General features: G+C 59.6%; 2 protein-coding genes across 7 annotated transcripts in view; both read left to right on the forward strand.

The window, feature by feature from the left end:
* The first annotated feature begins 1302 nt into the window (after positions 1–1302).
* On the forward strand, positions 1303–15839 carry TUFT1 (tuftelin 1). Of its 4 annotated transcripts, none has more exons than XM_076359949.1 (13): positions 1303–1362; positions 5768–5842; positions 6124–6228; positions 6665–6751; positions 8618–8698; positions 9057–9128; positions 9748–9861; positions 11392–11520; positions 12292–12386; positions 13020–13125; positions 13685–13768; positions 14580–14680; positions 15035–15839. In XM_076359949.1, the coding sequence occupies exons 1-13, from the start codon at positions 1303–1305 to the stop codon at positions 15087–15089; spliced, it is 1164 nt and encodes a 387-aa protein (XP_076216064.1). In that variant the 3' UTR covers positions 15090–15839. The 4 variants fall into 4 exon arrangements, with proteins under 4 accessions (XP_076216064.1, XP_076216065.1, XP_076216066.1 ...); XM_076359950.1 differs by lacking the exon at positions 1303–1362 and adding an exon at positions 4870–4928; XM_076359951.1 differs by lacking the exons at positions 1303–1362; positions 8618–8698 and adding an exon at positions 4870–4928.
* Positions 15840–17125: 1286 nt separating this feature from the next.
* The window catches only part of SNX27 (sorting nexin 27), a 33895-nt gene continuing 29039 nt past the window's right edge, over positions 17126–21981 (forward strand). For all 3 annotated transcript variants that reach the window (XM_076359893.1, XM_076359894.1, XM_076359895.1), the window contains exon 1: positions 17126–17409. In XM_076359893.1, coding sequence (XP_076216008.1) covers positions 17126–17409 — 284 coding nt within the window. The remainder of the gene's footprint in view (positions 17410–21981) is intronic.

The following is a 21981-nucleotide window of genomic DNA, read 5'->3' on the forward strand; positions in this document are numbered from 1 at the left end:
GACGCGGTGATGACACCAAGGACACCCCTGTCCCCTCTCCGGTCAGTACTGGCCACGTCTCTGCGTCACCCCTGCCCAGGGCCGTGCCAGGCTCAGCGTGCCAGGCACCTGGCCCCGCACCCACGGCGTCCCCAGTGCGGCTAAACCAGGCCGGCACAACTGGTTCTGCCCTCAGCTCCTCCCGGACACGCGTGTCAGAGCTGAGGTCAACCACCGTCCCCACCCTGTGCCTCAGTTTCCCCAGCAGCTGCTCAGCCCGGCCAGGCGGCAGGGGCCCCACTGTGCCTCAGTTTCCCCTGAGGGCATTGCAGCGGTTGGTGGGGGGCTTGGGGGCCATGGGGTGCCCAGGGGGAGGAGGCACCGGCTCCCATGGCTGAGCGTGACCCAAGTTTGCTAGTCCCTGGCTTTGCCACCGGCAGCCAGCCCCGAGGGAGCGATGTCCTCCAGCCTGTAGAAAATCCCGCTGCCCCAACCCCTCCCCGGGACGGGGTGTCCCCACCCCGGGGCCGGACCATGACCTCGGCTCGGCCCCGGTGACCACACGGGGCTGGAGCGTGTCCCCAGCCAGCAGGGCTGGGGCTGGCGGAGAATCTGAGGCTGGCTGAGCTCATCACACTGGTATGTGGCAATTAGCTCCCGGCAGAGAGGAGGCAGCCGGCACGCCCAGGCCACCTGTTGTGGCACGGGGACACCCGCCCCGATAGTGCCCCGGTCCCCCGACCCCCCAGCACGGGCGAGGGGGCTGCGGCACCCACCGGGCTTGACCCCGGTGTGCGGCCGGTGACCCCATGGCTCTGGGTGGGGGCACCCCCGGCACCTCCTGCCAGGCTGGGCCGGCACACCGGGGCCAAACATCCCCCAGGCACGGGGGGGGGGGGACACAGGCCCTGGCATGGTTTGGGGCAGCATGGCAGGGTTTGGCTTGGCACGGCTCGGCACTGCTGGGCAGGCCCTGGCTTGATTTGGCAGGGCTTGGCGAGGGTTGGGTGGGGCTCGGCAGGGCTTGTTGTGGCTTGGCGCGGCCTTGGCACGGCCTTGGCACGGCTCTGGCACGGCCTTGGCACGGCTCCGGCACGGCTCACGCCGGCTGGGCACGGCGCGGCACGCCAAGGGTGCCGTGGGCGTGGTCAAGGCGGAGGGGCGTGGTCAAATCGGAGGGGCGCGGTCAAATTGGAGGGGCGTGGTCGCCTCGGAGGCGGGTCTAACGGGAGTGGGCGTGCCGGGGGGGGCGTGTCCCGCGGGCGGGGGCGTGGCCGTATAGAAGGGGCGGTGGCGGCGCGTCCCGGCAGTCGCGGCGGGGCCATGAACGGGCTGAAGGGCTGGTGCGCGGTGCTGGACGTGCGGCCCCACGGCGAGAGCCCGGTGAGCCGCGGCCCTCCGACCCCCCCGGTCCGCCCCTTTCCTTCTCCCGGCCCCTCTGGGAGGCGGGTGGTGCCCGCGGGGGTGCCCCGCTGGGGCGGGGGGGGGGGGGCGGTCCCGGGACGCGCCGTCGGTGGAGCGGGGCTGTGCCCACCCGCCGCCCGGCATCGCTGCACCGACCTGTCCCGCTGTGTCCGGGCTCGCCCGGCAGCCGTGGGGAGGTTCGGGGGTCTGCGGGGGCCATGCGGCCCCTCTCGGGCTCGGGGGTCCCCCTGCTGCTGGGGTCCGCGGCCGTCCCGTCCCCGGGACCTTCGCTGGGCCGGTCCACCGGGGCTCGGGTGAGCCCCGCTGGGGCAGGCGAGGACGGCGGAGCCCAGCGAGGGGTGCCCCGGTGTCGGCGTTGGGGTCCCACTGGTCCCCATCGCGCTTATGGGGGGCTCCCGGGAATCCCAGCCGTCGCACAGTTGTCGAGCTGTCCCTGAATAATGTGTTTTTTTGGGTGATGCACCCCTGGAGCAGCTCCCAGGGGCCACGGGGCTGTGGCGGCGGGAGCAGCCGGCAGCGAGTCTGTTCTGGCGCTTTCCTCCTTCGGTTACAGCAGGGCCTCGTGTTTTTCCCTTCGTTATCGTTGGGTTTTCCCCATTGCCGTCAGCAGCCGGGCCATCGCCGTGAGGACAGGCCCTGGGTGGGGCTGGCAGCGCCCCAAGGCCGGCCCTGCGCCGGCGTGGCGCCCCAATTTCCCCGCGAAGGGGGCGAAGCCGGCGGCGGTGCTCGGTGATTTGGCTTTTTGCTCAGGTTTTGGCAACCGGAGGGTTCCCCCGAAGGCGCCAGCAGAAGAACCGCGCCGGTGCTCAGCCGCCTTCCTCCATGCCGGCGGCCGCCCGGCTCCCCGGCCCGAGCCATGCCGGGTGACTCAGCTCTGAGTCTCCTTAGGAGAGTCCTAATTCCCCGCAGCTTTCCCGGCCTTATAAGGAGCGATTGCAGAGTTGGGCTCGTTTGGCTAATGGGTTATTACGGTGATAAGCGCCTCTGTAACGCCGGCGATCTCCAAATACCGGAGCTGTTTGCTGCTGATCCTTGGCGATACCCTCTGGGTCAGGTCAGGCCTGTTCTTATTTAACAGTCAGGACAGACGGACGGAGCGCCTTCCCCGTGGTTGCAAAACGCCGGCGTCGGGATCGCCGGCTGTGGGTCCTCGGATGGTGCCGCCTCTCTTCCACCCGGGATGCAATTGGGATTTGCGTGGTTCCCTCTTCCCCGGGAGCAGAGTCGGTGCCTCTCCCTCCAGCCAAGCTTTTCCCAAGTGGGTTTTTTTGGGCTGGATGATGAAAAACAGACCGAAAGATTTAAAATTGGCTTTGGCGTCCCTGAAAGCCCATCCTTAGTCGTCCTGGCCGATACTGCTCGCCCTCATTTCCAGGGGACCCGGCTCTTGCCGGGTGGTTGGACCCAAAGGGTCGCCGGGCGCTGGATGGGAGCACGGCCGTCCTGCCGAACAGCCTCCAACTGCTGGTGCTTCGCTGCAGCCGTCACCCAAACCTGGCCAAGCTCTCCCGATCGCGGTTAATTCCCAAGGCTGGTAGTAACAGCCGTAAACACGCGGTGCCGGGCTGGGGTAACCCTTGGGGTGCATGGTTGAGGCGTTAAGGAAACATTTTCTGTACGAGGTGGGGTTTTTTCCAAGCAGGAGACGAGTGCGAGGCAATCCATCTTCTCAGTGCCGGCCACATTGCAAAACCCTCCTGCCTTCCCCGGAAAACAACGGAGGGGGCCCGAAACCCGCTGCCCCCTCCGCTCCAGGGCTGTAAACAGGAGGCAGAGCAGATTTAACGCCAGCTAGGAGGTAAAGGAGTGGGGTAAGGGAGTCCCCACGGCTCTGCTCCTCCTGCCCCAGCCGAATTCGGCACCTCGGAGGGGCAGGTTGCCGTGTGCTGGCCACGGTGTCCCTTTGGGTTGCTCCAGCTTTACGTCGGAGGAGCTGCTTCTCCTGGAAACCGCCCCGGTGCCAGCAAGGAGCTGATGGAACTTTGGCTGCGGGACAGTAAGAGCAAAGCCCAAAAATAACCATGCAGGAGCATTGTTGGGGACTGGCGCGCCGGCGGCGCGTAGAGACGAGAGCCAAATTAAGTGCCTCTTCTCCTCTCCTCTGTCCACCCGGCCCCGACCAGGTGCAGCTCACCGCAGCCGAGGCTGCTGCAGACAAACAAGCTGGGCAGGGAGGGGTTTGCTTTAACCCGGCTGCGCCTTCCGCCTCCTGCACCTGCCTCGGCCTCCTTAAAAGCATTTGCCGCACCAAAAAAGCTGGTTTTCTCCTCCGGTGATCCAGAGAGCCTCGCTCAAACATCCATCTTGTGTCTCGCCATCCCTCTGTCTCCTCCGTGCTTCCCGGCATGGAGGAGGATGGAGACGGCGGAGCCTTCCCCCGCTGGCATTTGCATGGGTGGTTTCCTGGTTGTTTGACCCGAGGTTTGGTAGCGCCGGTGCCGGTTGGGAAGGCACCGGCTGCTCTTCGCTTCCTGCCGCAGCCGGTTTGTGTCGGCTCAATGGCGGGTTTATCCAGGAGCAGGTTTTTTTGGGGTCTGCTGGGACGGAAAGCGCCCGCGTGCCGACTCGGGGTAGTTTTGGCTGCGGGGATGGAAATGGGCCGGTGCTTGTTTCTTATCGCAGCAAATCTTCCCCGGGTGAGCGATTTCTTTGGCAGCGTCCCACCCTCACGCGGGCTTGACGGGACAGGGATGGCGAATGCGAGATCCTGGCGCTTGTAAACAAAGCTGCGAGTAAGGACGCGTGAAGGGACTGATGTGCTGCCGGCGGCTCTGCCGGGCTCGTGCCGTGCCGAGGCTGCTGCCCTGCTGTCACCAGCCGCTCCGTGCTTTTACCCCCGGCCTTTCCCTGCGTCCCGTTTGCTTTAGGCAGCACGAAGATGATGGACAATGCTTCGCGTGCAGGCACTGCCGTGAGCCATTTTCCCTGCCGTAAAACCCTGAGTGCTTCTTTCATCTTCCCAAATCCACGGAGCACGCTGCGTCCGGCTGCTCTTACGTTTTTCTGACCGAAGTTTCCAACTTCTCGGGTCTTTCAAGGAAAACATTCCTGGAGTAAAAGTTGCAGAGAAGTATCTGGTTAAATGATCAGTGCTGCTGAGTGCTAGCAGAGCCCGAGTGAAGTTTCTCTTGGATAATTGTCTTAACGGGGGAACGAAGGGGTCTGGCCACGTGTTTGAGATCCATAGGGGAGCTCCTCATTTCCCAGGGAGCCGGAGTTTGTGCGAGCAGCGTGTACAAAATATTTTGGAAACAAACAGATGGCTTGTCGAGACTTGGATGGCGAGGAGAGCGCTTGGAAGCGGGGAGGCAGAAATACCTTGACGTTGCTTTTGGAGAGCAGGAGGCTGACGTGGCCGAGGCGTGGCGAGGGGCGGGCGCCCAGCGCTGCGCGGGCACTACCCCGGCTCCGCGGTGCTGCCGCCCGAGAGCCCGCTGCCGTGGCCGTCGCACGCCGAGCAGCTCCCGCTTTCGGGTTCGCTTTTAATAAGGACCATGAGCGACGGCTGCCTGGGCGCTGGTGAGGTCTGTCTGGGATAGGGGGGTTGTGCTGTGCCGTGGGTGCGCAGTGACGGTGTCGAGCTGCGGACGGAGAGTGGGCAACCCCACTCTGGAGCGTTTCGGGTGTCCGTGTGCTGCTTTAGGGCTCTTTATACACTCCGGGCATCTCCTCAAAAGCTTGCTGAGCTTTGTACGGTGCTGGACACGGCTGAAACACCTCTTTGGTGGGTGGCACTGGTAGGAAGGCTTTGGGTGAGGAGTTTAAGCAGTGAAGGCAAACCGGGTCCTGGCTGGAGCCTCTGTGGATGCTTGTGGCCACGAGCCAGGGAGTGCCTGCTGGCTGCTGCCGAAATGGGCTCCGCTCGGCCGAGGCTGTGCCAGCAGATGACGGGCAGAGCCCTGGGGGCGTGTGGCCATCGCGGCAGGGCAGGGAAAAGGATGAATCTGGCAAGGTCCCGGCGCGTGAGCTGGGAACGGCTGCTTTCGCCCTTCTCCGGGGCTGCTACCGAATGCCGTGCGTCGGCCCCACCGTAGCCGATGAGGGCCATGACTCCTGGCAGAGGAGGGCATGCATGAAAATGAGCCTGGCAATCGCTTCTCCAGCCCGTCTGCATTACCTCAGCCTTGGCTGGGCCACGGCTCCTCCAAGCCCTGATGGGTTTGATAAATGCAGTTGTCGTGCGCTCACTATTACTCATTTTAATCCCAGCGTTACTTCGCAGGCTGCAGCTCAAACCGAGGAGGAAGGCAGCTTGTCCGCGCGTCTGCAGCGATGCTGACCTGGCTCTCGGCTCATACCTGGATAACCTCATAACCTTTTATAACCAGGGAGTTATAAAACTAAAACCCGCCTCTTGTTTTAGGAGAGCGTGAAGGTGCTGCGGCTGACTCTGCCGAATGACCTCCCGGGCGACAGGCGCGAGCAGCCGAAGCAGAAGGTAGGTCTCCCCCGCGGCTCGGTTTGGAGTTGAAAATACAAGTTTGTGAGTTAACTTAGGGAGGGGGGAACGGGCGTTTGGTGGAGGATCAGTCGCTTTATGCTTCGTGAACTAGAAAACTCACCGCCTGGTCTGTTAAACGTTTCGACGCCAGTTCCCGAGGCCGTGCTCGGCACCGCGTTCCTCTGCAAAAGTGCACAACGCTCATTTGACTGGAGCCGGGCGAACCGTTCCAGCCAGTCTCGCCTCTCTGAAAGCCCTGCTGCTTCTGTCTCTTGCAGCCAGTAGGAAAAGCCTTCGCGATGGTGGCCAACAGATCCAGCAACGGTCACTCCCTGGCCTCCGAATGCATCAAATCCAACGATGGCGATGAGGAGATCATCAAGGTACAGTCCCTGGCTCCCCGGCTTTGTTGCAAAGCAATCTTGTTTAATAATTGGGGCTGGGAAAAAAGGTTTGGTCTGAAGCTACACCAGCAGAAAGCTCCCCGGTGTAGCTCCTGATCGGGCGGGCAGGAGGCTTGGTGCAGTGCTGCTGGCTGGCAGCACCAGCTCGGTGGGCTTCCCCAGCGCTGGGGGGGATGCAGCGTGAACCTGGGACAGCTGCGGTGGGTCTGCGGGGTGGGGGTCACGCAGGAGGAGGAGCAGCTTCAAAAAAAGGCCGGGGAAGGTCAACTGCAAAGGGGAAACCTGTGGACGGCGTGTTTCGGGAAGCAGTGAGATCCGGTGTCCCGATCCCTGCGGAGCTGGGCTTGCTGCTGGCATTACTGGGCTGGCCGGAGTCAGGACGGTCTGACCTGCTGCCACCACCTCTCCTGGGCAGGTTTATCTCAAGGCACGGGCCGAGGGCAGCATGAACCACGAGGAGCACGTCAACCAGCTGAAAAGTGAAGTTCGTTACATTCAAGAGGTAGTTTACGTCCGCGGGGGGGCTCTGGCTTGCGTGCCGCTGCCTGAACTCGCGGGGGGCTTGCGGCAAGGGTCCGGGGCGCTCTGCTTCCCCCGGGGACGTCCCACGGGGTTTCATGCGAGCGGGCGGCGATGCCCGCGCCGGCTGTGGCACTCGAGCCCCGGCTGAGCCCCAACCACTACGGCAAACTGGCAGCGGAGCTGAACTCTCCAGTTTGCTGACTTGCCTGTACAGGGCAGTAGCCTAATCAAGTGCCATAAATTAATTCAGCCTGACTAATTGCTCTGCTATATGGACTGAATTTGAAGAGAATTGCGTGATGACTTTCCCCCAAGGCTGTCCCCTGCATGCCTGGGCGCGGCACAACCGGAGCCTCTTGTTAAAAGGCAGTTTCTTTGGTATGTCTCATCTCCCAAAGTAAACTGGATGATGAGGCTCTCGGAAGATTAACCCTTTCCTCTGCTCCTGGTGGGGATGTTATTTCTGGAGAGCTGGTTGCAAGGCACGGAAGCGGTTGCGTGCATGTTCTGGTCTGGGCAGCTTGGCCTTAAAAAAAAAAAAAAAAAAAAAGAGAAAAAGGGGGAAAAAAATATTTAAATTTGGGTTTGCTCTCATGGGGAGTTTCTGTGCTGGGTGCTGGCCCCAGGGAGCAGCGAGGGGCAGATCTGGCAGGGCGGCTTCCAGATCTTTTACGTCATCCTTCTGACTCCTCTGCCAAAACGCCTGTTTTTCCCGCCTGAAAGAAAACAGCCTGTTCCCGCTGCCTCCTGCCTGGCCCCCGCCTGCCCAGGGCTGCAGCGCTCCGGGGGTGTTGCTTACCCAGACCTTATCTCGCAGCCACCGGGATGCTGCAGTTTTTGTGCGTGATCCTCCCCACTCCTGGGGCTTCGACTTCAGCTCTTCTGATCTGAGCTTTCCCGTAGCTCTCCACAGCTCGGATGGAAACAGGAGTCAGGTTTTAAAAGGGCCTCTTAGCAATAGTTGAGTGGGGCTTAGACCTTGTCTGGCCACAAAGGCTGTACGTAGCCCTATCAGAATAGCTGAAGCAGCATAACCGTGCAGTACGACTTAATCCTGCATGTGAAAACCAGAGAATAAGCTAAACCAGTAAGTCACGGTGGCGGTACCAGTCTGTCCGCATCCAAGAGAAGTGCCCTGCGCTGGGTCATGGTGTAAAAACCCTGGGGATGTCTTTGATCCAGCTGGATCGCTGTCCCCGGGTTAAGGGCTCGATTGCTGACCCGAGAGCCGCACGTCGTGCTCTCGCCTTGTCCCCTGCCCTGCTGCTGCCTGCTCTCCAGCAAACTGCTTCGCCCCAGCGCCTCTGGCATCTAAAATCAAGGGGCAGGGATGAAGCCACGCTGTTAGTGCTTTGAGAAAGCTTTTCTTTGAAAAGCGTTGGGGCAGCGTTTGCTGTAAAAGCCTGTAAATCATTCCTCTGGCTCACTTGCTCTGACTAATTCGAATAGCTGCAAGTCAAGACTGTACTTGTCAGCGTCCTGCAGCGTGGCAGAGAGGGAGCTGGGGAACAGCAAGGGTCTTCTCAGCACTTCAAATGTGAAGTCAATGACTAATGCATGAAAAATGAGTAGCGTCTCCAGATTGTTGCTTTTTTTTTCCTCCCCCAATTTTTTTTTTCCCCCCATGATTGTGTGGCACAGCTGCCTCGCAAGGATCGTATCTGCCAGAGACGGTGCTGCTTGCAGGCAGGGCTGTAGTAAAACCAGGGGGTCAGGCTGGCAGAGAAGCCATCGATTGCGTATCGGCGCAGGGCATCGTAGCAGCCGCCGTGCCTTCGTTTGATTTCTGATTAGGCTGAGTGACACTGTCCATGCAGATCAAGCTAAATTGACTTGCCTTTGCCAGGCTAGAAGTTCTTTGAAGAAGCTGCGGGAAGACTTAAGTAGTAAACTTGAGAACAGACAAGGAGATAAACAGCATGCACAGGTAACGGGAGCATTTCTCGGGCATTAAATGACATTGACTTATTAAAAAGATGTCATCTTCGGGTCCGGAAAATGATAGAAGGGGCCTTAAAGATCAAGGCATTTGTGGTGAATGAAAGCCACCGTGGCACCATTTACAGGCAAAATTCGAAACCCGCGCAAGCACGTAACGAGGAGTCAGTAAGCAAAACGCATTGGCTGGCCAAATGCACTATTGCATGTTCGTTTGCAGAAAAAAACCTCGGTCTCGAGTTGCTGCGGTGCCCCAGAGCTAGCTGTCTGCATGCGACTGTGCTCTCGCGCAAGCGGCTGTGCCGGCTGGCGTTACATCCCTGTCCGTCTGTCCTTTGCTTACGTAGGTCATGCTGGAAAAGCAGAATGGGAGTTGGCTGTACCCCGAGAGCCTGCGTGCCGATTCCTGGGAGGACCAGGTATGGAGCTAAAGAGGGGGGATTTCAGCGCTGTGGAAAGAAATACCGGGTTTAGTTTGATAACTTGGTGACTTCAAACCTGTTCAGCACACGATCAGGCGCTCCTGCAGCAAACTCTAGTCTTTTTATCAGAGTCAGATCAGGAACGGAGTGCAGCTCTATTAGAGCAATAAAAACGTGCATAATGGGTTCTTAAATCTCTGCACACGAGAGCTTTTTTAGCAGAAGGGGTAACAGGAATCTTAAGCTGGTAAATATTTCTCCAGCTCTTCGTCTTTCCCCTGGCTGGGGCAGATGCTCTGGGCCGGGGTTTCGGGCTGGGTTGCTGTGGACCTGGTTCACGTTGCGGGGTTTCAGGTTGCCCAAGCGCAGATCAGGCTGGCATCCTGTAAACAGGGCTTGGAAGGCAACCAAAGGATACTGTGCGCGTTATCTGGAGGGCTGGAAGCTGTCTGTCCCTCCAGTGTGGGAGGTGAGGACAGGAGCGCCTTTCATTTTTTTTTTCAAGCTGAGAAGTGACGTTACCAGGCTTTGTCACCAACAGCGCTGCCCACATTGGGGCGGAGGGCTCCTTTGATACCTCCCGACTGCTCATCCTCTCCTGTTACCGTCTCCGCAGGAGGAGGACTGCTCAGGTGAAGACGTGGAAAAGATCCGACAGACGGCAAAGAGGCTGTTCACGAAGCTGCAGGAGGCTGAAAAGCGCCATCAGCTGGAAAAGAAAGCCTTTGAGGTGACTACGCTGCGCACTTCTCTGCTGGGAAAGTGTGATTTTTATTTTATTTTGGGTTTTTTTTCTTTTTGGAAGTCTGAGAAGCTGCATGGGCACGTGAGTTTGGGCTGCTGGAGGTGTCTGGCTTCTCCTTGCAGAGCGGCGGGCTCAGTGCGCGCTGTTAAAATACACCGGGGAGTCCGGACCTGGCCAAACCCCAGCAAACTGCCTCCCTGGTTGCCTAGACGAGTCTGAAGACATAAATGCTTTCCCAGTTAAAAAGCACATAAAATAAAAGCGGCAGCCAGGTTGGAAGGTGGTCCCCCCCAAGCTCTGCTGAGCCTTTCCGACCGTAGCCAGGCTCGGTGCGTGAGAGGGGTGTTTTCTGGGGAGTGGGGACGGCCGGGGTGTCCCAGTGGGTCGAGCGGAGACCAAGTCTGCGGTTCCCAGCCACGGTTGCTGGGCTGCTGCGGCCGTGCCGGCCGTTGTGGTCTCTCTTGGAGCTCAGCCTCTTCATCTGCGGGGCTGTTTGCTGTAGAGAAGGGCGAGCTGACCGGGAGGCACCCGGACCCATCGCACGGGTCTCCTCGCCTGCTGAGCGGTGCTGATGAAGCTGCCACATTCACTTTCCTCCCTTCGTCAGCCCTGGTGATTAATGGTCCCCTTCGGTGTGTTTTCTAGTGGCTGCTCGTGTCCCGGATGGGCTGGGCCTGACCGTGTCACCCCGCAGCTCCGAGCGCTGGTGGCAGCGGTGACGTCCCAGCTCGCATCCTGTCCCGCAGACCAAACTGGTCCCGGGAACCCTGGGGGGTTCCCCGCAGCGGGACGGGGGACAGCGTCCGCTGGGGAAGTGGGTTTGAGCGGCGACCGCTTCCTCCGGCACGGGGACGTCCACCTGCCCGCAGCGGTGGCACGTGCCCCGAGGACATCTGTCCTTGCGCGTAGGAAGTCGCGTGGTTTGGTGGCATTTTGGGGTCGTTGGGCAGCTGTGATGCTGACTGCGGGCTCTGAGCCGGGATGGAGATCCTGGGGATGGCAGGGATGGGTGTTTTGGCAGCCGTTGATCCTGCCAGCACTGTCCAGGTGTTCTCGGTGTGCCTTGTTGTCTGAGCCTGTTCTCCAGCTGTCGTGGGGACCCATGGGGACACCCTTGTCCCCTCTCGGCTCCTGAGCCGTTGGTGCAGGCGTGGGGCTGGCTGCCGAGGTCGGTTCCTCGGGCAGGTGGCCCGAGAGGAGCCTGCAAACAGCCCCAGAGCGCATGTGGCTGAGAACCAACATGTCTCTTGCGTTTGAGGAGCCTTTATTGCTATAGCATTTAAGCGCTCGCTCCTTTGAAGTGCTTTGAAGCCGGGGAGCTTTCTGAAGAACCTCTTCTCTCTGAAGCATGTCGGGCTGTTTGCTGAGACGCCCGGCTGCCTTCGGCAAAATCCGCCTGCCAAGGCTTCGAGCACCGGTGCGGCTTCAAACCATTGCTCGGGAGAAGGGCTCTGGTGGCTCGGGTGTCCGGGCACGTGAGGGTCAGGGGTAAAGGCATCTCCGTCTTGTTCGCAGAGGACGGTCTCGCAGTACCAGGAGGAAGCGGAACAGACAAGCTCTGCCCTGCGGAGAGCGGAGAAGAGCGTGGCGGAGAAGGAGGTGCAGGTGGATGAGCTGCAGAGACTCCTGGCAGGGATGGAGGAGGTACCGGCCCTGAAGCCACGGTGGGGCTGATGGGATTAGCGGAGCTGCCTGGTCCCGCTCTGCTGGGGGAGGAATGGGAAAGCCCGGTGGCGGTAAGTTCGGCAGTGCTCAGCGCAGACCCTGCAGCGGGTCTTGGACCGGCTGTAGGGTACCCACCGTACGGAGGGTTTGACTTCCAAACCAGGTTTAACCCAAAAGCGTCGGGCAAAGCCAGCTGCTGAGAACGGCTGAAAACCGACTGTTGCTGACTTAGACCTGCATTTCTCAGGTCTAGAAGATCTGGTCGGTCTGTGCAAACTCTTCCAGGTATCCTGGAAACGAGTGCACAGTCTAGACAGCCGCCCGGTTCTTCTTCTCATGGGGGCATTAACACAACCTCCAGCCTTGTTTATTTTTTTTTTTCCCGGCTGTGGTCTGCTCATAATAACATTAAGTCATAAATCTAACAGTGCAGTATGAGGATGAAGTGATCTGGGACTGCCTTCCCTGGCCCGACAGCAGGGAAGGAGATGGGTTGGTGCCTTGCCTGTAACCTAGGGGTAAAGGAGTGGGACGTCTGCTGTCGGTCATCTCTGCGGCTGCTCTTGTCTGTCTCTCTCTCGCATGTAAATTTAATGCTCGTGAAAACAACCCGCAGATTGAGCGGGGAGGCTGAGCTGAGCCTGCCTGGCTCCCTGGGTGTTTGTAGTTTGCTGCTGTGCAGCGGAGGCCAAGGAGCATGTGTTGCGACTTGTTTCCGTGCGTGTAACTCGGCCCCTCGCTCTGCCGCAGGAGCACAGGAGTTTGCTGCTGAAGATGAAAGAAGGCGAAGCAGAGCTGGCGAGGCTGCGAAGCGTGGAAGGTGACAAGCTCGCCGAACAAGACCGGTGAGGCTTGGCCTCCGGCTCGGCTGCCAGAGCAAGCCCACGCTGCTGGGTCGGGGTGTCAGCTCGCTGGGGCATGACTGCACATTCCTGTGAAGGGCGTGCTTGCTCTCTGGCTTGCAAAACAGCACCCTACTCCCAAGAGCTGACTAATCTCCAAATACCTCCCGCAGCTTTTCCCTGCTCCGAGAGATCCGGAGCTCTGGAGCTGGGCTGCCCGGAGACCTCTAGCGGCCCCGCTGCGGGCTGGGAGCTTGGGGCAGGTCCTGCCCTGCTTAGGGAGCCTCCGGAGCAGCCGATTCTCCCCGTAATGTTGGATTCGTTCCACCCAGCCAGTATCCTTGTGCTCCAGGGGCTAATTGGCAATGGCTTGTTTCTGGAAGGCCTTGTTTGTGGCCTGACTCTTCCTGATGTTCCTGAGTCCCTGCAGTCTGTGGTTGCTAGTCTTTGTGGCTCCTGCTTGAATGGGTTTTGTCTCTGCCTCTCCTTACCTCGTCTAGTCAAAGTATTTCAAGACCTGTGTGGCTGTAGAGGAGACCTGGCTGATAAAGGCTGCTCTGGGCATGGCTGGGTGGGTGCTCCCTTTCTGGGAAGCCATCCGATGGCTCCTGGACTCTTGTCCTCTCCTTTTCCCAGGTCAGCCCAGCTGGAGAAGGAGGTGGCCATGCTGCGGGAGAAGATACACCATCTGGACGACATGCTGAAAAGCCAGCAACGCAAAGTCCGCCAGATGATCGAGCAGGTGAGAGGAGCGGGGCTGGGCTGGGAGGGTGGATGGGGGAGAGCCTGGGAGGACTCGGAGGGGACTTAAAAAAAGAGAAAGGAGGGGGAAAAAAAAAAAAATTAAAAAAATCTCTTAAGCTGCTCAGAAGCAAAGAATTGCTGGTTTGTGGGGCTGAGTCCCTTTGCAAACCAAAGGGACACAAGTTCAAAGGCAGCCCAGAGCCCTGTCCTGCAGCGGGGACTGACCCCGGGGTGACAGCTCAAAGCCTGCGGCGCGACCTGCCCTGGGCCGGGGAAGGTAATAAAAGGAGTGTAAAAGGAGTGCTGTGCACCCAGCTTGGCCTGCTGAAAGAGTTACATCTCAAACTGTGTGAGCGGAGGCTCCTTCACCTGGGGATCAATTCTCTGACTTAATTTGAGGCTTTTTTGGATTGGTTTTTATGCAGACCTTGGCGTTAACGTTGTGGGTGTTAACAGGCAGAAGGGTGGCTGGCTAAGCTGCCCTCCTTCCTAGACGTTTCTCCAGCCCAGCTGTACACCAGAGGGATTTTCAGCGGCTGGGAACTTTTCTCTTACAGCTCCAGAACTCCAAAACGGTGATTCAGGCCAAAGATGCCGTGATCCAGGAGCTCAAGGAGAGAGTCGCTTACTTGGAGGCTGAGGTACGTCTTAGCGGGGCCGTTTCGGGGGGTGCACGGGGCGTGCTCCGAGCTCAGACCCTCTCGTTGAAACCTCCCAGTGCGACTGGCTTTGCGCGCCTGCGGGTCGTGGCTGGGCTCCCTCGCGGCGATGAGCTTTGCTCTAGGCAGAGCGGCCGGCAGCAAAGCCCTTCCCTGGCACTGACACCTGCTTCGCGTAGGAAAATGTGCCCTCCGCAGCCCCGAGGGCTGTGCTGGTTCCCCGAGCTGGTGTGATGGTTTCCAGTGCAGCCGGAGTTGCTGGAGCAGCTGTGAACTCAAGCCAAGTCCAAAATAATCTCATCAAGCACATTTCTCTGGCAGCAAAACCCTTCTTGCTTACAAAGCTGCAGCCGAGTGCGTGCGTGTCAGAAATTAAAACTGCATTCCAGCCTTTAGGATTGTAACAAGTGTCAAACCTCTCCTTTTTTGGAGGAAAAACTGCGCCTGCATTGGCACTTCTGGCGTTGTCTTCCCTCCTCAGTGACTTACTTTGCTAATTTCTGCATGGGGAGGGTGTGTGTGAGCACAGCCCGCCGTGAACCCGGGTGGAAAACAGATCCAGAGAGAGATCGTGTGCTGGTGGGTTTCTGTTGGGTGTTCGGCAGGTCTTACAAACCATCCCGGCTCTCCTTTGGCGAGCAGTCCTTATGTAGGGCTGGATTTCATTTCCCTCAAGAAAAAGCTGCCCCATTTCAAGAGATTATACTGGAGCATCCCTCGGCAGGCGATCTGCGTGCCCGCAGCCCGCCTGTCCCCAGCTCCCCATCGCTAACAGTGGCTCCGTCTCTTGCAGAACCTGGAGATGCATGACCGCATAGAGCACTTGATCGAGAAGCAAGTCAGCCGGGGCGGCCACAGCTCCAGAGTGCGCTCGAAGTCGGAGTACGTGAGCAGGTACGTGGGGAGCACGTACCCTCCAGCGATGGGGGGGAGCCTGCCTGGCCGCTCAGTGGCTTCATCTGCAGGTCCACGTCTTATCCGGGGCAGCAGGAGCTGCAGTCTGGGAGATGATGCTGGACTCGGGGAGGCTCTTCTGGAAGCACGCTGTATTTTTTTTTTCCTGTTTGTAGAGAGGTCTCCGTTCCCGCATCCCTCCTTCAGGGGAGTACAGGGGGGCAGAGGTCCCTCCTGCGGGCGGTTTTGGGGGGAGCCATCACCGACCAGGGCTGGGGCAGGACCTCTCCCACAGGTTTTCCCCTCAAACCCCACCCAGTTCGTCTGTCTGAACTAATCCTTTCTTTCTTGCAGCAAAAGGCTGACGGGCCCCAAGCCGCTGCCTCTCATTCGAGTAGTGGAAACATGAGTTTCGAGGGCCGGTCCGAGCCGAAGACTCTCCCCTTGTTATCGTTGACTGGATTTCCCTGCTTGACTGCCGCCCTCTGGCCTCTGTGCCCCCGGAGTCTCCCCGGAGCTGTCGGCGGAGGGCTGTGCCCCGGAGAACTGTGGCAGCCGAGGACAGACGTAGCCGGGGCGGTCCTGGCAGAGGAAGGAGGTTTGCGAAGCGTCCACATTGCTGTCCCCACTGGGTCCCAAGGTCACACGGATGCCAGTTTGGAGGCCGGGACCAGCCGGTCCCGGCGTGGACACGGTGGCTCTCTGGCCGGAGAGCCGGGCTCCCTTTCCCTGGTCAGTCCTGGGTTTGCCGGGGTTGCTCTGCGAGAGCAGCCTTTGCTTCTGAAGGGTCTCATCCAAACAGAGCCCCCCCTTCAGCTTGCAGCTTGCCAACATGGACTTGGGGTTTAACCTTTTTTGGTTTAAAAAAAAAAAAAAAAAAGTCACTCTTACAAAGAAGAAAAAAATCTTCCTGAAACCGAACTCCTTCCTACAACGAAGCCCAATGCGTGACAAGTTGGGAGCCTCCACCTCCGATCTCCAGCACATATCTGGCTGCTCCGGACTTGGCAAAGGCTCACGTGGCCAAAAAATCAGTGTATCACCATGCTTTTCCCAAGAGCGTAGAGAAATTGTACCCGACGTACGTGTAGTGTTTAAACCCAGAGGCTGTTTGGTTTGTTACCTGTATTTATTTCAATAAATTATTGGTGTCTTCCAATGATGTGGTGACGGGCATGATTGCCGCTGTCCACCTCCACGGGAGCACAGCTGAGGACTGCCTGTCCCATGTTTGAACTGGAAAATACCAACCAGCTTCCTCTGGGCTTGCCAGCTATTACCTGTCTTGTGTGCGCCCGTGCTCAGGAAAGGAGCCTGTGTACGTCTAGAGGAAAGTCGTTTGGCGTTTGTCCTGACCGTAGCGGTGAGGGAAATAATGTAAATACACCTCGCGACTGTTAATACAAAAATACACGTGCCTTAATCCCTCCGACTGTAGTCGATTGAATCGATGTGAACAGTGGACGTGTACTGGGATGGGGAGCGGAGTCGGTGTTTCGGGCTGCGCTGGCTGGGCTCCCCGCTTCTCAAGGTGGCTGCGTGCACCTTCTTTTCTCTTCTTTTTCTTGCCGATGCGTCTAACTCTGCCAGCCGTCCCCCTCCCCGTCCTGTGCTCCGTGGGAGCGAGCGGGTGCTCTGTCCAGTCCCTTCAGCACCGACTCCCGTGGGGGTGAATGCCGCGGGCTCGGCTGGCTGCTGCTGGATGGGAATTAAACGGTCCCCTCTAGCTGCCCTCCCCACACAGCCTGTCCCCAGCACCTGCGGGGGGGGGGAAGGCGGCCGGCCTCGGGTTGAGGCATGGCTCTCTGATCCCGAACCGGAGCTCCTCCGCCTCTGCCATCCCCGAGGCTTCGGAGAGCAGCCTTGCAGCAGCCCCCCTCGTGGGGCGTGAGCTGGGCACCGGGCCGGAGCCTGCGGCGTTGCGGTGCCTCCCCGGTGCTCCCGCTCCACACGGTGGCCTGTGCCACCCGCCTCCGTGGTGGCCGGGGCCCCTGCTGTGAGGGAAGGGGGGCCACAGAGAGCCTGGGCCCACTGTGGTGCACCTCCTCCCTGAGGACGGGGGTGTCCCCTCTGCTCCCCCAGGGCTGGGGTGCTAGAGGGGCCTGCGGACCCCCCGGCCCTGTGGTAAGGTCTCTCTGCCCCCTGTCGCCTTGTGAGGCCGCGTGACGTCACAGCAGTGACATCACGGCAGGGCGCCGCCGGGCACAGCGCCCCCCTCCCTCCCGTTGCCACGGCGACAGCGTCGGCGCGGCACTACAACTCCCAGAAGGCCTCGCTCCCGCCGCGCCGGACTACATTTCCCAGCGTCCTCCGCGCCTGGGTTGTGTGTGTGGGGGGGCGAGACTACATTTCCCGTCGTCCCCTTCAAGAGCGGGTGGGCGGCGCCCTACGGTGGCCGGCGCGGCGGCGGTCGCGTGACGGGCCGGCCGGGCGCTGCTCGCCAAGATGGCGGACGAGGAGGGCGAAGGGCTGCCGCGCTCGGCGGCGGCGCCGCACCGGAACGGCGGCGGTGAGGGGGCCCCGGCGGGGCCGGGCGGCCCCCGCGTAGTCCGTATTGTCAAGTCGGAGTCCGGCTACGGCTTCAACGTACGCGGTCAAGTGAGCGAGGGCGGCCAGCTACGGAGCATCAACGGCGAGCTCTACGCCCCGCTGCAGCATGTCAGCGCCGTGCTGGGCGGCGGGGCGGCCGACCGCGCCGGGGTGCGCAAGGGGGACCGCATCCTGGAGGTGTGAGTACGGGGGGGCCGCCGCCCCGCTGCCGCCCGCCCTTGCCCTGCCCTGCCCTGCCCGGCCCGGCCCGGCGTGGGGGGCTGCCCGCCCCCGCCCCGCCGCCGCCGCCGCCGCCCCCTCCGCTGCGGGAGGGCTGAGCCTCGGGGGGGGCTGTGGGGGGGCTTCCTCTCGCTGGGGGCTTGTGGGAGTCCTGGGGGGGGCTGAGCCTCGCCGGGGGATTGGGGCGTCTTTGGGGAGGGGGGGGGCTGAGCTTCTTTGGGGGAGTCGCGAGGAGGGGCTGAGCCTGGCTGGGGCTTGGAGGGGGTCTTACGGGAACCTAACGGGGGGCTAGGCCGGCTTCCTCTCGTTGGGGACGTGGGGGGGGGCTTATGGGGGTGGCTGGACCTCACTGGAGGCTTAGGGGGCTGGTTTTGTTCTCCTCTCACCCGGGGCTTTGGGGGGACCCCTGTCGGGGCGTGCCGCGGGGGACGTTCCTATGAGGAGCTGCGTTTGCCCAGATGTTTTGGGGGCCCCTGATGAGGGGGCTGGGTCTGGTCCCCTCTCACTGGGGGCTTTGGGGAGCCCTTACTGGAGGGGCTGGGACAGGTTCCTCTCACTGGGAGCCCTTAGGGGGTCTGGCCTCCCCTCACTGGGGGCTTTGGGGACCCCTTATGAGGAGGTTGGGCCAGCCTCTCATCCCCGGGGACCCCTTTATACAGAGAGGGGCGTGGACTGTCTTCATCCTCTCGTTGAGGGTTTTAGGGTACCTCTTTAAACAGGGAGTTGTGGGCCAGCATCTTCCTCCCTGAGGGATTTGGGGGACCCCTTCAGGGGCGGAGGGAAACAGTCTCCATCTCCTTGAAGGCGAGGCACTCATTTTTTTTTTTTAGTCAGTTCTTTAGAGGATCCCCTTCTTTGTGGGGTGTGTGGAAGGATTGAGGGTTGCAGCCTCAGGAAAGAGCCCCTCTGGGGGCAGGAGCCCCTCCCTTGGAGGGTGAATCTGGGGTTCCCTTCAGCAGCTCATCCCTGGGGAGATTCTCCCCCCACCTTTGGTTTTGGGGGCATCCCTTGGATTGGAGAGCAGAAAGGGCTCATAGGCAGCAGAAATATCTGTAGGAGCCATGTCCACGGATCTGCCTCCCCGCAGGGACCCTGGCCGGGAAGGGGCTGGTGGAAAGGGGTGGCCGCGGTGGGGGATTTGCCTGGGGAGGCACTGAGCTCCTGGAAAAAAGCTGTTCCTGGGAGAGATCCCTGGGAAGGAGGGGAAGTAGGTTAGGAGATGTGAAAGGAGGTGGCTGGAAGGAAGGGGGAGCTCATCCTGAGAGAGTCTGTGGGGGGAGAGCAGGGGGAAGGGCCCGTGGCTGGCAGAAACTGGTACTGGGCTGGGTGAGCTCACGGGTGCCCTCGCAGAGAGCTGGCGGGGCCCAGGACGAGGTGTGCGAGGCTGCAAACCCTCCTCCAGTGAGTGGGACCCTCGGTCTTCGACGTGGAGACCCTCCTGGGGAGGGCAGGGGGCTCCTTTGGGGCGAGGGAGGGGCGCTTTCTGGAGCTGGTGGCCTGCCTTCCCCCCCCCTCCCCCCCGACAGCCATGCGGCTTTGCAGAAGGCAGCAGAGGTGGAAATGCACGTTCAGGGATGGGACCGGCTGCTTGGTTTTTCTTCCTCTCGGTCACTGGGACCTCGGGTTGTCCAGGGCTGTGCGGTAGCTGTTTCTCGACAGCAAGTATTGTAACGTGAGCCCGAAGACATCTTTCCATGGGAGTGCTTCAGCTGTGTTGAAACCGATCTTCCCCCCCTGCCCCCCAGGAAAAAAAAATATCTTAAACTTTGAGCCCGTGTTTGTGGACTGACATCGGTTAAATCTCTTTGAGGGCTTTCTGTAGCCTCAGCCTGTCGAGGTGTATTTTTCTTAGCGTGTTCCCCTTCGTCTTGTGGTTCTTGGGGTTGGTTCTGCCCGTGCTGAGCCGTGCGATACCTCCTGATCCTTACATATTTGTACTTCATGCCGAGTTGGTTAAGTTCAATTACTTATTAATTACAGGGATTTCATAGCAGCAGGAATGCTTTGCTGCCAGTCTTTGCAGGCTGCAGTGTGTGAAGGACAACAGCATGTGTTTGGGCCCAGCAGAGAAGAGCTGTTCTGACTAGCCCGTGGCTAGAGAGCCGGCCGTGCCCTGCAGAAAGCTTGCTGTTGGGATTTGGCGCTCTCCCATGTGACCCAAATACTTTATGCTTTGATTTTTCTGTGCAGAAGAACCGTTCGGGGGGCGAATTCTGCACCTGGAGGATCTACTTGAGAGAACAGCCTTTATTGACCGAGGGGAAATATTTTGTATGCGTTGCAAGGTGCCGAGCTGAAATTCTCCCTTGTGCCCGCTGTGGGGAAACACTTAAAATGCTGTGTTTGAAATCAGAGGTAGGTTTTGAGGCCGGTGCTGGAATTGGGGTTTGGTCCCCGGTGTCTCAGCCGGCGCGAGGTGAGGAACCGACCTTTAGTCTGTCGCCGAACCACGCAGCTGCGTTTGAAAGAATTAAGACCTGTAGATAACGATGGTTAATGAGGGGGCACGAGGGGCGTTTGCTCGAGGCTCTCTGGACCCCTGGCTTCCCCCTCCCCGGGGCAGGGAGCAGCTGTGGTTGGAAGGATGGGGGATTCCTCTTGCTTTCTCCGCCACTTCTCCTCTCCTGGGAGAAGTCGCTTTTAATTCGCCCATGTATCTTCTTGTAGCACTGCCAGATTGGCTCTCGCCCTTTTCCAATATCGCCTATCGCTTTTGTTAACCTGGCTGCATAAATCAGCCCAAAAAATATTACGTGGTACCAGCCACGTTTTGGCGGCGTGAACGCCCCACGTCTCTTGGCACGCTCTGCCAAGAGGACGCTAATTCTCCCTGGGTCTGTTAAAATCCAACTCCTGCAAGTAAATCTTAGCAGGGTTGTGAGTTGGAGTAGAAAACAATAAAACACGGCTCCAAAAATAGCTCTGATTTCCCTTCCTTTCCACAGCAGCACCCTGCGCACAATGGTGGGGGTGGGGTTCCCCGGGAGGCACGGGGGCCCATCCGCTGCCGCCTCCCCGGCACGGCGATACCGGCGCCCCGTTTGCCTGCCCGCAGGGCCCGCGGCGGGTTCGGCAGTCGCGGTGAACTCGGGGGAAAGCCGAGCTGTGGGTCTGGAGCTGGGCAGCGGGGCTTCGGGAGGAACTGCCGGCCGCTCGGCACCTTTGCAGATCTCACGTCGTGTTTGAGTGCCGAAAGCACCTGCAGGTTAGGTGTTCTCTGAACAGGCTGTTTATTTCCGAGCGGGGATTTCTTTCCAACTCTGAGCAAACTGGCCTGGGAGAGTGTTTTTTGGAGCAAGAGCCTGAGAGACGAGATTCTTCCACTGCGCGGCCATGATGGAATCAACAACTGTGGCTGCTGCTGCGGAGTAATGGGATATTTAGCACGTAGTAACTTGTCTGTGGGGTCTGTCGCCCCATGTCTCTTCCTCAGCCCGCTCTGGGCGTGCGCGGTGCTGGAAGACCCAGAGACCTCCCGTCCCTGCACGGCCGAGGGCTCCGGCCGCGGTAACAGGAGTGCGGTTTTCCTCTGCGAGGTGGAGCGCAACCTGCTTCCCAGTCCTCATCCAAAACCAACGGATGTTTCGGGTGTTGTCTGAAGGGTTATTTAGAGTCCTGTCCGCACTGCAAAATCCTTTCTTGCCATCCTTCACTGCATCACGCTCCCGTATCTAGCATCTAGCTCAGACCTCTTGCTTTCGAAGGCTGGTTTTGCAACATAGCTATGGCGTGCTCTCTAATCTTCTTAGCTGGTTGTGTGTTTGTGGGTGTTGAGGGCATTGGGGACAGACAATGAAAGCTAATTTAGTTCTTGATTATCACCCTGAATGACAATCATAACTAATCTTGACAGGGAAGAAAATCTCACTAGCGTTTGCTCTGTTTGCAGGGAAGCTCGCTCAAAAATAATTGAGCAGATAAAGAAGGGATTTGTTCTCAGTGTTATTGAACTGTGTACGGTGGAAAACTGGTCCGATCGAGGTGTGATTGCGAGGGTAGGGGGATACCGTACCCCCGCCAGACCAGAGAATCGGTCTCCATCAGAGAAACGTCTGAAACGGTCGCAGCACCGGCTGCTTCAAGGGAAGGTGTCGTGCCCCTCGATACGGGTCTTGGTGGAATAACCCCCACCAGAGACGGCTTCTTCCTAACCCTCCTGGGGAGTGACTTGTGCCTGGTGTGCGGGGTACGAGGCGTTTCCCTCAGGAGGTTAAACTCCTTATCTCTTCTTGGTCTAACGTCTGATTTTTGTGTATCGACTTGGGACAGAAAAAGCTGGTTCTGCTTTGGAAAAGTCCGGAACGGTCTGTAAAAAGGAGGTGGCGGCTGTGTGCCCTGCTCACGCGCAGCATTTTGCTGCTCGCACAAAGGGCGCGTTGCCAGAAAATCGCCTTATGAAGTGGTCAGCGGGCTTTACCTTGGCCAAAGCCTTCAAGGGTGTCTCTTCCCTTGAGCTCAGACAGTTTAGGAAGTGGATTGAGTCAGTGCTGGAAGCTTTATCCTACACGCCTGGACGGCGAGAAGGAGGAAGG

The sequence above is a fragment of the Aptenodytes patagonicus genome, chromosome 26 (genome assembly GCF_965638725.1).
Source record: "Aptenodytes patagonicus chromosome 26, bAptPat1.pri.cur, whole genome shotgun sequence".
Classification (NCBI taxonomy): domain Eukaryota; kingdom Metazoa; phylum Chordata; class Aves; order Sphenisciformes; family Spheniscidae; genus Aptenodytes; species Aptenodytes patagonicus.